This window comes from Nomascus leucogenys, chromosome 8 (assembly GCF_006542625.1).
Source record: "Nomascus leucogenys isolate Asia chromosome 8, Asia_NLE_v1, whole genome shotgun sequence".
NCBI lineage: Eukaryota > Metazoa > Chordata > Mammalia > Primates > Hylobatidae > Nomascus > Nomascus leucogenys.
In genome coordinates, this window is record NC_044388.1 from 25,154,458 (window position 1) to 25,168,561 (window position 14,104).

The 14,104-nt window shown below is 42.7% G+C and overlaps 1 protein-coding gene across 3 annotated transcripts in view; it reads right to left on the reverse strand.

Annotated features, from left to right (window-relative positions):
• SLC18A1 (solute carrier family 18 member A1) overlaps positions 1–14,104 on the reverse strand; it is a 37,962-nt gene that overhangs the window by 19,072 nt on the left and 4,786 nt on the right. For 2 of the 3 annotated variants that reach the window (XM_003265232.2, XM_030816442.1), the window contains 6 exons: positions 10,326–10,409; positions 8,998–9,090; positions 7,381–7,470; positions 7,079–7,122; positions 1,044–1,104; positions 866–961 (listed from right to left, as the gene is read on the reverse strand). In XM_003265232.2, coding sequence (XP_003265280.1) covers positions 866–961; positions 1,044–1,104; positions 7,079–7,122; positions 7,381–7,470; positions 8,998–9,090; positions 10,326–10,409 — 468 coding nt within the window. The remainder of the gene's footprint in view (positions 1–865; positions 962–1,043; positions 1,105–7,078; positions 7,123–7,380; positions 7,471–8,997; positions 9,091–10,325; positions 10,410–14,104) is intronic. The other variant, XM_030816441.1, reaches the window with a different exon arrangement.

Consider the following 14,104-nt stretch of genomic DNA (forward strand, 5'->3'; position numbering starts at 1 on the left):
AAGCACTCACAACCCATAAAAATTCAATTTGGCACTAGGAGTGCAGCTGGGAGTCTTGCTTAGAATTGTCCCCCCCAAAATTAGATTTAGTGCTTTTTATTGCATGCTGAACTATATCAGGTTCTTATCAGCTTCCCCTCTGGCCCCGTAAGCCTCTCCTCCCTGCAGTGATGGAGCAATTTGCATGTAGCCTTCCCTGTCCTCTTTCCTCAGGGTTCCTGGGAAGGGCTAGATCCTCCTCCCCAAACTCCTCTCTAAGTCTCTGCATGAACAAAGGAAGCTGGACCCCTCTCTCCTGGACCCATAGCTTTTCCTAAGTGAGTGCTACATAAGCCCCTTTTTGGAGGTAAAAAAGATAACCAAAGGGTGGTCTTGAGGATGAGGAGCTGAAGGGAGAAGAATGTGGATGGTAATGGTGCACATTAATATTGTACAGGGTACAAAGCACTTTCACCTCATATGTCATTTATTCATCCAATTTCTCTTGAACTAGATAGTATTTTGATGCTCATTTTAGCAATGAGAAAAGTGATGCCCAGAGAGTTTAAGGCATTTGCACAAGTTTTCATAGAAAATCAAAGGAGCTGAAAGAAAAACCTGAATCTTTGGACTGGAAATGATTAATCATCCTACTACACAGCTAGGTATGTGACCTCTCCATAGCCCCTTTCATCCTTTCCCACCCAACCCTTTCTCAGACTGCTTCTCTGAGGGACCGCACACCCGCCTGGGCTTGATTCATTGGTGTGGACATGGGAGGTCATTCTACAAAGAAGCATGTTGTCCCTGTGTGACACTGAACTAAAGGACTCATGGCACCCACCTCCTCCTGCCAGGCCCTGAGCGGGAGGCTGAGGTCACTTACCCAGCTGCCACTTGGGGGAGCACATGGTCTGCATCATCCAGATGGGCAGTGTGGGCTCCAGGATGGCCACTCCCATGTTGGCAAAGCAGATGGACCCTGGGGAGACCATTCTGTGAGCAGCCATGGCTGCTTGAAGCCCAGACTCTCCCCGCCCAGTGGGAGGTCATCGCCAGCTTACCTGCAGCCACCAGGATGTAAGGGTCTTTGAGAAGCATAAAGAGTGGAGTCCCCTTGGTACTCTGAGAACATGGATAACAAAAAATGTCCATTTGTACAGTGCATACATCTCTCCTATTTTCACAGAATCTGAGAAGGTGCAATTACGGGCTTAGAGAACATCTATAGCAGCTCCTTTACTGCAGAGACCAGGAACCCCAGTCCAGGGAGAGAAAGTGACTTGTCTGATGCCACAGAGGGAGCTGGAGGCAGGACCCCTCCTGTGTGCAAGGTAGGCAAGGTAACAGTCACAGATAGAGAAGCAACATATTCCAGCCATGATTCCTGCCTTCACGTGACCATCAACAAGGTCAGAGTGGATTGGTAGCAAGGTCAGGGTTGGACAATAGATGTCTGGACTCCTGGTTTCCACTACATCTCCCTGGTACTAATATTTGTCCTGGGAGAACCACAGGCAGAGCACTGAATCCCAATAGCAAGCACAGAAGCCGTAACTCAGAAAGCCGCTCAAGCTTTCTGAATTCTTCATTCTGATCATTTTGAGCCACACTGAACTAAGGTAGAAGAAGCAGGGTTAAAATACAGCCTAAACACCCAGGACCCGCTCTCATCAGGACACACTCTCATCTAAACTTGGTCGCCCCACCCTCTTTCCATGCATCCCAGCAGTCCCTCAGCCATCATTACTGCCTTTGCCTAAACTACACGTCCTTAGCTTCTCCATAGTTCCATGTTCTACCCACTCTTTAAAGCCAAGCTTAAATGGCTCCTTCTTTTCCAGAGTGCTCCCTGACTCAGTAGCTGGGGCTTCTCTGTCTTTCAAACATCCTGAACACTATGTCCTAATCCTTCATGGTGTTTACTATATTCTGTCTTGTAATAGATTTGATCATTTTGGTATGATAACCCTCTCTGCATACACACAATAGTGGATTGATTAATTTAGAGATCCTAAAACTAAAAAGATCATTCTCTTACCCAATTATTATTCAAAGTAAAGAAACTGATGTAAATCATTAAAATATACATTTAAAAGTCCAATAAACCCTTTGACCCAACAGTACTTCTAGGAGTTGACTCTAAAGATCAATGCGAACATTATAAAAATGCACTCATGCAAATTACAGCACTATTTATAACTACAAAATACTGAAAACTACCTAAACATAGGAGATAGAATAAAATATGGCGCGCACACAATTGTGTACCATTGTGTACACATACACAATTTGTGTGTGTGTGTGTGTGTGTGTGTATATATATATACCACACAGGTGGAAAATAATAAGGAAAGATTCTGTGAACTAATAGAGTAATTTTCAGGACATATTATTGAGAAAAAAAGGAGAACGCAAAAAAAAGAATACACAGTGTGCTGCCTTTCATGTAATAGAAAAGGGAAAAATAAGAAAACACATAAGCGATTTATTTTGAGGAAAAAACACTAAGACACAGGAAAGACAAACCAGAAAGCATTAAAATCGGTTACCTACAAGTGGTAGGGATGTGGGATGGGGAGGGTTAGAAAGACTGGAGGGATTGACACTTTCTGAGTACACCTTTTGGAATAATTTTGACTTTTAGGTGGTAATGTCCTATATATTAAAAAAATAAAATTATTTTACTATTATGGGCTGAATGGAGTCCCCCCAGCTTAGTCAAATTAGTATGTTGAAGTCCTAATCTAATATGACTGTGTTTGGAGACAGTATCTTTAGGTAGGTAATTAAGGTTAAATGAGGTCATAAGAGTGGGGGCTCTAATCTGAAAAACTGTTTTCCTTATAAAAATAGGAAGGGACATCAGGGCTCTCTTCCTCTGTGCATGCACACTGAGTAAAGGCCATGTGAGGACACCCTGAGAAGGTGGCTATCTGCAAGCCAGGAAGAGAGGCCTCACCAGAAACCAACCCTCAACAGTACCTTGACCATGGACGTTCAGCCTCCAGAGTCATGAGAAAATAAATATGTGTTGTTTAAGCTACCCAATCTGTAGTATTTTGTTCTGGCAGTTTGAACAGACTAATATAATTAGCTAGAAAGGAGAAAAAAAAACTAAAACTAAATGCCAAAAAAAAAAAACCCCACAAATGGATGCAAATGAATTTCAAATGTATCATGCATTATATAATCACACTAAAGGTGGAAAAAAGAACTAATGCAAGTATGGTAATTTCTAGATACAGTATTTGGCTATATTCATTAAGTCTACGAGAAAAAGAACTGAAAAAGTCTTGAATATTTCTTGGTAGCTTTGTTTTTTGTAATGGCATGGGTAAGTATTACAGAATTATACAAGCAGGTAAATTTTTTTATCTATTTGTATAATAGGTATTTTACCTATTTGTATAATGGGGGAGACAAATTTCTTACTTTGAAAGAAGGAGAATACATGTATGGAATGGGGAAAGCAGGGAAAAATCCCGTGGAGTTGGGCTGGAAGTGGAGGTCTCAGTACAAACTCGTGTGTGTGTATTAGCTCCGTCATCAAGACGGCAGGGAAACAAGGTGACCCCAATGGCAAAGAGCAGCACATTGAGTGCCCATAGTTTTTGTTTTTGTTTTTGTTTTTGTTTTTGTTTGAGATAGAGTCTTGCTCTATAGCCCAGGCTGGAGTGCAGTGGCGTGATCTTGGCTCACTGCAAGCTCCTCCTCCCGGGTTCATGCCATTATCCTGCCTCAGCCTCCTGTGTAGCTGGGACTACAGGCACCCACCACCATGCCTGGCTCATTTTTTTTGTATTTTTAGTAGAGACGGGATTTCACTGTGTTAGCCAGGATGGTCTTGATCTCCTGACCTCGTGATCCACCTGCCTCGGCCTCCCAAAGTGCTGGGATTACAGGCATGAACCACTGCGCCCGGCCCCATAGTTTGGTTTCTAAACACCACTCCTTACTAACAAGAACCTGGGCTCCTTGGGGAAATGATTTCAGGGCTGAGGCAGGGAAAGTACAAGATGAACGTAGGACATATTTTTGTATCAAAAAGGAAAACATTACTCAAAAAGCAATGAAGTTATGTTAAAATGACACAGCAACCAGTTAATGGGCTTTGACTTGTCAAATCTAGGACAATTTGAGCATCAAAATAATTAAGGACTGGAGGCCAGCCTGGGCAGCACACAGACCCCATCTCTATAAAAAGTTAAGCTGGGTATGGTGGCATGCCTATGTAGTCTCAGCTACTCAAGAGGCTGAGGCAAGAGGGTCACTCGAACCCAAGAGTTGGAGATTACAGTGAGCCATGATCACACCTCTACACTCCAGCCTGAGTCACAGAAAGAGGCCCTGTCTCCAAAAATAAAATTAAATAAGTAAATAAAGAGAGTGATGAACTACAAAAATAGGACTCCATGATTCTACACTGATAATATCAGATAAATAAATTTTTTTAAGTTTTTTGTGAGCATAATCACATGTACATAAAATTATTACATACCTATTAGGTATAAATATTTATAAATATATACATATAAAGAGAGTAAGAAAGGAATGGCTATTGCTTTTTTGTTTTTTAGAGTATTTTTTTTGAGACAGAGTCTTACTTTGTCACCCAGGCTGGAGTGCAGTGGCTTACTGCAACCTCCGCCTCCCAGGTTCAAGGGATCCTCCTGCCTCAGCCTCCCGAGTAGGTGTGATTACGGTGTGTACCACCATGCCTAGCTAATTTTTTTATACTTTTAGTAGAGACAGGGTTTTGCCATGTTGGCCAGGCTGGTCTCAAACTCCTAGTCTCAAGTGATCCGCCTACCTTGGAGGAATGACTGTTCCTTACAGCAAAGTGCCAACTGATGATTTGGATGAATTGGTGAACTAGAAAAACCAGTATTTTGTAAACATTATAGTAAAGATTGGGTCAGTCAAAAATCATCAATGGATAACAAATCTAGGCAGAAAGGAAATTTAAGGAGGAGTAGGAGATTTATATGACTTTACAATGTCTCCCACAGGTTATTTATTAGTTACGAGGTGAAGAAGTAATAACTACACAAGAGACCCACACAACACCTTGACCCAGTGATCAAAATGGACATCACCACTGAGAGGCGACAGGCATTAAATACCTCCAGACATGACACTCAGAAGGCTACGGTATCATGAAGAAACATCAGACAAACCAAATTTAGGAATACTCTATAGATAATTGTAGTCTTCACAAATGTCAATGTCATGAAAGATAAAGGCTGAGAACTTTTCCAGATTAAAAGAGGCTAGAGAGGTGTGATGCATAAATGTCTTACACAATTATGGACCGGGCTCTGCACTAGAGAAAAAAAGACTTCCATGGAAGACATTTTCGGAATAATTGACACAATCAGAGTAGGCACAGCAAATTAGACTAAAGTATTACATCCATGTTAAATTTCCTGAATTTGATAGCTCTATTGACATTACATAAGGAAATAATCCTGTTCTTAGAGAAAATGCTCTAAAGTATCAAGGGGTAAGGGAATGATACAGTCAATCTACTGTCAACTGGCTCAAAACATTAGTAATCATAATAATAATGTATGTTTGTTAGAAAGAGAGAGAATGGGCTGGGTGCGGTGGCTCATGCCTATAATCCCAGCAATTTGAGAGGCTGAGGTGGGTGGATAACTTGAGCTCAGGAGTTCGAGACCAGCCTGGCCAACATGGTGAAATCCCGTCTCTACTAAAAATATAAAAATTAGCTGTGCATGGTGGCGTGTGCTTGTAATCTCAGCTACTTGGAGGCTGAGGCAGGAGAATCACTTGAACCCAGGAGGCAGAGGTTGCAGTGAGCTGAGATCACGCCACTGTGCTCCAGCCTAGGTGACAGAGCAAGACTCAGTCTCAAAAAAGTAGATATTTGTGGGAGCCTCACTTTCCTGGAATCTCAAGCTGGATTTACCTGCTGAGTAATTCACTACTGCTGTACAGTTAATAAAAAACAGTAGCTGAACCACCTAGATGATTGTCCCCATGCCTAGGCCAGGGCTGGAGGGGTGCTGGGCCCAAGCATATTCCAGGCCTGGGAGCCTATGCAGAGGGTGTTTGGTGCTCCTTACCCTGAGGAGTCCTGGATGGGTGGTGGTTATGACTTCCCTCCCCAGGACCCAGACATGCTACTCCTAAAGCCAGTTTGTAAAGAGCAGAGTATCTCAGCAGACTGCGGGAGGCTCCTAGTTGCCCTGGGGGAATTGGCACTCTAAAAGTATTGATTATGTCATAGTTTCAAATTCTTTCAGATGCTTCTCTGTTCACCCTCGATTTCATTATCTGTAGAGTGAGGCTAAAAATTGTACTTATTTCATGGAATGTGTAAGATGCAGCATAGATGGCGCACTAAGCTGAGCTCCTGGTGTGTGGAAAGCCCTGAAGAATGATGAGGTGTTAGTGTCATGACTTCCAGAATACCTCGACGAACTGTGGAATGCAAAGTCAAGGCCTTTAGATCAAACTTTTTTACACTTGATGCACTTTCTTACTTTTTTTCCTTCGCAGTGGGATATGGATTTTCCAGAGCCATTTTTGGCTTACAGTCAAACAAGTACCAACTCTGGTATTTATTAACTGTGACAGAATGACAGTTAGGGATATTCACAGAGGATGTATTTTATTGGAGAAGAGTTTGTCTAGGTGGCCCCCACAGCCTTCATCTCTGAGATGATGTTACAGCTCCGAATACTCAGTCCCCAATGTCATTATCTCCTAGGTATAATTATATGTGTGTGTGCATATATATATATGGAGATCTCCAGATATACATGAATATATATACATATATGCACTCCATATATGTGTGGAATATATATATATATATTTTTTTTTTCTGCATGGCTTCTTTGATTCTTCACAAGGCTCTTCCACCATCTTTGTCCAACATCAAGCCAAATACCTCACTATCCCCCACACTACCTGAAATGTAACCCTATCCTGGAATCCAAACACAGTTCTCACTTTCCCTGACTCTATTCCTCTTCACTTTTGTCCTTGTCACTTGGCAGGCATGCCTGGGTTCCGGCATTCAGCCATCCTGTATAACTGTTAGAAATGGAGCTTTGTGTCTGCTTACCTCGGGAGAGACTTTGGAAGGCTGTAGGATGCAAAGCTGGAGTGCTGAGAAAGAAAGAAGGCAAGACAGTTCAGCGTGTCTACTGGTTAGCTGGGGGCTCCAATAACAGCTGTAGTGCTACCCCCTTATTATGTATAAATTTAACTCCCTGAGTTTCTTCTCTCTTTTCTACAATGGGGCAGTCCTTGATCCATCAAAATATGTCCACATCACTCATTCTTAGTGAAGACTGACACCACAACATAATGCATTCCCAACCTCATCTGGTCTATCACCCGCTGGAGGCTCTGATGATGACTTACCTCCATCCAGTAGTGCCAGGAAGGCCAGGATGAGGAAGGGTGCAGACTGCCCAACAAACTCATACATTACACTTCCAAAGGGAGCTCCCACTGGAGAGGCAAAGGAGACACAGATTCCAGAGGTGAGGATAAGTCCTATCCAGTGAGAATTGTCCACATTTACCCCATGAGCATTTGCAGAAGCCCTGCTAGGGGCTAAGCTCCACCTGAGGCTCTGGGAATTCAGATGGAGACATGATCCCTGTCCCCATCAAGCCCACTTTCTAGTGGAGGAAATGTGTGTATGTGTGTGTGTGTGTGTGTGTGTGTGTGTGTGTGTGTAGGGAAGGACACAAATAATTAAAGCATGGTGAAAGTTTGACAGTAAAATGTTGCATACAATGAAAGCACAGTCAATGTCTCAGGAAGTTCAGGCAGCCACGAGGGCTTTGCCAAGTGTAGAGTATCTGGAGGGGAAGAAGCTTGGTGAAGAACACAGAGGTGTCAGAAAAGAGTGTGTAGTTGGAGAAGAAAAAGAAGAAAGTGGGTGTTAGCAGAGTATGAATATTTGAAAGGAGAAAAGTAGAGCCTTGCATATGCAGGAACCTTGTATATGCAGATGAGTCATGTACTTGGTCTTGCGACCCATGGAGAAACATCAGGGGAGAAACATCACCTGCTCTGGGCTCAGGAAGATTGTTCAGGCAGCATCATGGTGGAAGGAGAGAGTACACAAGAGGGAGGATGCTGCCAGATTCTAACCCAGAAGTGACAAGGAGCCAGGAGTGGCTGTTGAGAATCTAACAAGCTTGTTCATTTGGGAGCTTATTCATTTGGGACATGATAGAGGATTTCAAGATGCACAGGTTTTAGCTTGGGCATTTGGGTTGATGGATACTAACAAATAACGGGGATTCTGTTTTCCTCTGCTTCCCATGGGGCTAGAGGGTGGGGCATAGGCCGGGGAAGAAATTTCAGGTATTTTGTTTTCGATGAGCTTGTAAGCTCCTAGAGGGCAGGAACTATGCCTGGGGCTTCCCACCCTACAGTACTGGCACTGTGCTTAGCATGTAATAAGTGAAAGTATGTAGCTTGTCAATTAAGTTGTATGAGTGAGGAGCCTCAAAGAAACGGTAACTTTATCGTTTGGAGCTTGGGTTTCCAAGCCCAGAAAATCGGAGTCTGTATATTGGCTGTGGCGTTTCCTAGCTGTGTGATCTTGGATGGCGATTTCGCCATTCTTATTTTCATCTCTATAATGGGGAAAATCATTCCTCCTTTCATTCCTGGCAGTGAGGAATAAAAGAGATTATACCTGTAACAGATATAGCAGAGCATCTGGCAGCGGCCATGCTCTGGTGGTGTGTGCATGGGAACCGAGGCGAGGCAGTGGCCTCTAATGCGGGGAGACTCACTTCCTCCAACAGGCTGGGCTTCCGGACCTTTCCCCGACCTTTATGTGTTTCCCAGCTTCTTAAGAAGAACGAAATTTCACTTTTTCTCAGTGATATTTCTGAAGGAGTTGAAATAGGATGAGGCCAACGAAGGAAGGAAAATACTCGTCTTCCACACCTTGGGAACACCTGCTTCCTGGAGTCCCACTGTCCTGAACCCAGAGCTCCAGCTGGTGCCACTTACCCAGCAACCCCAAGGCCAGGCCCCCCAGAGCAGTTCCCATGGCTCGTCCTCTCTCATAGTCGTCAGTGTAGACACTGGCCAGCATTCCAAGACCTGCGCAGAGAGTGACAGATGCAGCTGGCTCCCCGGGGGGCTTCTATCCGCCTCTCAGAGCCCTTGGTCCCACCCTGTTATCTCTTCAGTGACAATCTTAGCTAGAGTTTCAGTTTGAGGGGTTTTACAAAACTTTACCCATAGTATTTTTCAAGTACTGCCCTCCCTATTCCCCCAAGCCCGCACATTGTCCACTCCTGTTCAGAATATTGTTGAAAGTGCAAGGCCTCTGGGAAGGATAACATAGAAAATCCATTGTCTGATTATACCATGTTTCATAGCATTTTCTCATTTCCTAGCATGTTTCCCTAAATGAGGGGTTACAGAGCAGGTCAGGGAAAGGAAAACCTAGTCACACAGAGACCATTCTATTTAACAGGGGTGCCCAGGGAAGAGCAGGAAAGCACTGGGGACCTGGAAGAGAGTGTGGGCTCGTGCTGTACGGCAGCTGGACTCTCAGGCCTTCATAGTCATGGGTAAAATGGCATAAAATACCAACTTCATAGGATTGCATTAGATATTGTATTCACCAGTACTTTGAAAACTGTGCTGGTATTACCGGTGGTATTAACATGATTATTCCTATAAAGTACTAAGAGGGGGATAGACAAAGGACCATTGAGTGGCACTAAATAAAAGCCTGCCCTTCTTCTTGGTTTCACTGGAGGCTTGTTCTGACCTGAGCTAACTGCATCTGAATACTAGCAGAGGAAGTTATGTCAGGCTCAGAGATCTATGGACCCTGTTAAAAACTCTATAATTCCTTTTTTTTTTTTTTTTTTTTTTTGAGTTAGGGTCTAGCTCTGTCACCCAGGCTGAAGTGCAGAGGCACAATGATGGCTCACTGCAGCCTTGACCACCCAGGCTCAAACCGTCCTCCCACTTTAGCCTCCCAAGTAGCTGGGACCACAGGTGCACACCAATATGCCTGGCTAACTTATTCACCCCCTTTTTTTTAATAGAGATAGGGCTCTCACTACGTTGCCCAGGTTGCCCGGGTTGGTCTCAAACTCCTAGAATCAAGCTATCCTCCTGCCTTGGCCTCCCAAAGTGCAGGGGTTACAGGTGTGAGCCACTGTGCCCAGCCCAATTCCCTTATTTCTGAATCACAATTTCTACCTATCCAGGTAACATTTTCCTTAATTTCTCCATATATATAGAAGATCTGAGGTAGTAAGAGATGTGTGTGTGTGCATGCCTGCATGTGTGTGTGCATGATGAGTTGCCAGTATTACCTGCAACAGATGAAAATGAAGATCCAATGCCTTGAAGGGTTCGGGCCACAAAGAGTAGAGTATAGGTCCCAGAAAAAGCAAACACTAGGCAGAGAGATAGCAAGATAACTGCAGTTAGCAAATTGCTTTTGCTTCCCCAGCCACCAGAGAACATGCCTGTGATACTGCAGATATGAGTCATGATGCATATGTTTTTAATAAAGCATGATGACTGTTCCCTGTTTTTTTGAGTTGTCTTTTCAATCTCCCACTCCTCAGTTTTGCTTTTTAAATGGCAAGAAAACTGAGAAACCACAGAAGTATAAGCCAAGTCACCACACAGCAGATGGAAGGCTGAGTCTCTACATCTCTTGCCAAGAACCCAACATTCTGTCCACTGAAATGAGGGATGTCCATGAAGCTCAGTGTCCTAGGCTGGAAACTGGTTCTTAGATCATACTCCTGGATCCTCCATGTGCAACACCCAGATCTGGTCTTTACCGTTGCTTGGTCCCACAGGATCATGTGGAGTACAGTGACAGTAAGTAGGTGCTTTGAGAATTATAGGAATCGGGTAGAAAATAATATCTTGTGATACAATCAGATCTTTTTTATATCTTATATTGAACGATCTTTTAACCAGACAAAATCAGCATGTATTAAATTATACTGAATGCGCAGCTCTGCTAGACTCTGTAGAAAAGGCAAAATAAAAATAACATCTAGTTACTGCCCTTGAAGAGAGTCAGTCTGTTGAAGATGGACACCCATGAAACTGAGAACCAACAGGAATATGTCATCCAAAACAGTAAAAGAAATATGGCTCTGTACTGCCAGATTCCCAGGCAGTCAGACCTAATGGTTATCTCCCTTGTTCCCTGAACATCTCCGTTATACTGTTCTTTTTTCAAGGTGCTGAGATCTCATATTGTTCAAACACACATGCTTTACAAAAAATTTGCGCAGTTAACGCAATCCTCACAGCGTTCTGAGTCGACATACATCCTCCGTTTACGAAGATGACGGGATTAAGAGATTAAAGTAGACAGGCATAGGAAATTATAAGAGTATTGATAATTGGGGAAGTGATAAATGTCCATGAAATCTTCACAATTTTATGTTCAGAGATTGCAGTAAAGACAGGTGTAAGAAATTATAAAAATATTAATTTGGGGAACTAATAAATGTCCATGAAATTTTCATGATTTATGTTCTTCTGTCACGGCTTCAGCAGGTCCTTCCATTCAGGGTCCCTGACTTCCCGCAACACAAAACTAAATCAGAGGGTGCTGGTGGTCAGGGTAGTTAAGTCCAGACATGTCTCACCTCCAATTCCAGAATAATGTCTCCTAGGGTAAGAATAATCTCCTCGAAGTGTCTGAATCAGAAGAATTGTAATCCCTTTGCCCATTCATTACAGATGTCTTTGGTTGTGTTTTTAATCTTCCCCCATTACTTCCCGGCAGACATGATCACACTGAACTTCTCCTTGTCTCCCAAAGATGCACATTCTTGGTCTCTCCTTTCCTGGCCATCAGCATCTTTTCTCAGACTTTGTTATTTCCAATCTTTTCTGTCTACTCTTCCAACGTCCTTTGAGAATAGAGTGACCCATTCATCTTGGTCTGCCCAGAACTTCCTTGTTTTTAAAACTGAAACTCAAAATACCCCCACAAAAACAGAAAGTCTTACATCCTGGGAAGCCCCTCACTACAGCGTGGATATGGGTTGTTTGTCCCCACCAAATCTCATGTTGAAACTTGATCCCCAGTGTTGGAGATGGGGCCCAGTGGAAGGTGTTTGGGTTATGGGGATGGATCCCTCATGAATAGTTTAATGTCCTTCCTTAGGTGGTGAGTTCTCACTCTACAGTTCTCTCAAGAGCTGGTGGTTATAAAAAGGCTGGCACCTCCCTTTCCTCTCTCTTGCTTCCTCTCTCATCTTTGCACAGCCAGCTCCCCTTCACCTTCCACCATGAGTGGAAGCTTCCTGAAGCCTGCACCAGAAGGCCACCAGAAGCATGGTGTCATGCTTCTTGTAGAGCCTGCAGAACCATGAGCCAACAAATCTCTTTCTAATATAAATGACCCAGCCTCAGGTATTCCTTTATAGCAATGCTAAGTGGACTAAGACACCCATCAATTCTAGGCAAACCAGGAGAGTTGGTCATTCTATTTAGGAAGACCAAAGCAATTATTTTTTTCACTTTGGACCCTTTACATGGGCCACTATTTCACTCTTGATTACATTAAGCATGGCTCCTAGTTAGGGGGTAGAGGGGTTAAGGGTAGTAATGGGCATCAACAATCTCTTTTAAGTATTTTTTAGAACATTGGACAAGGATACCCTAAACATCAAATGTACTTTCTTTTGGTTAGAATTAGGCCAACTCCATATAGCAACACAGCTATCCTATGGAAATAACAATTATTTAACATATATAGTTTGGTATTAGTTAAACAATAATTATTTAACACATACAGTTTACTTTAAAAGTAAAGCTTTTAACACATGAGTTCTTGGCAGAGAATCAGGCAAGGATATCATGCTAAAACGTCTCAGATCCACTAGCACACTGCATTCTCTTACTTCTCAGTGTGTGTCTCATGTCTCCCCAGGCAACCATCATATACACTTCTGATACCTGGAATCATGTCTTTTCATTCTTTATGTGACTATGGCCATCTGGGCATTATACATGCACTGCATAAAGTTGTGTGGAATAAATCTTAAGCTTCATTTGATGAAATAGGGCATCTGGCATCTTATTATTTTTAAATTTGCTGTCTAACGTAGGCTGAACTTCTAGAAATTCCATGAACAGTGCTAATTTGAATTTCTTCATTTTCTTCAAGTCGGCTAAAATTTCACAAAGAAGATGTAGTTCTCAGAGAGAACCTCACATCTCAAGTTCTTGCACTTTGCAGCCTTCCAGCCCAGAATGCAACAAATTCTTGTTAAATATTGGGTTGATAGGAATCAAGTCCTGTGCTGGGAAAGAAGAAAAATTGAGGAAGAGAAAGAGAGAAAGTAGACAGGAAACAGAAAGGTACAAGAAAAATGCGAGGGAGAAGGAGGTGTGTTGGTGGAGAGCAGAGGATCAGCAGGGCGATCGGGAACCAAGGCTGGATCCACAGGCTGCCTTCCCCTGCTTTAACCTGCAAACGCTAACCCCTTTTCATTCCTTCTTCCTTTACTTCTCAGCATCAATTTCCAGACTTATTTTTCTCATGTACTGTGTTTATCCCATCTCCATTTTATTAGAAACATTTAGCTGATCCTGGATAGACTATTTATCTTTCTCTTTCTTGTTTCTTTAGCAAATTTACTTTTCTAAGCTTAACCTTTAAAGTCCTTTACTGAAAAGCAGTAGGCTTTTTGGAATTTTCCAGATGTTACTGTCCAATTTCCAATTTTTTGTGAGTTGCCCTTTACCATGGCATATCAAAATAACATCATTGCTTCTCGTAGATGGAAAGTTTGTATTAAACTTGCTCAAGGGATTACTGATGCATACATAACACACACACACACACACCATAGCATACATATTCAAACAGCTTTCATTATGTCCAGCTGAAGTAAATAAAATATCTGTTCTTCTACAGCAGAGTAGACCAATTCCAACTAGACTGAATTGTCACTACTGTTGTAGTCCACATACCAAAAACAGCAGAGCTTTTAAATCAATACCCCAGTCTGCTTAGTCAGATGCCTAATTACTTTCTAGGTTACCCTGCTATCTACACCGCATTCACTTGATAAAATCAAAGGTAATCAGTGAAGGGAAGAAAAGAGGA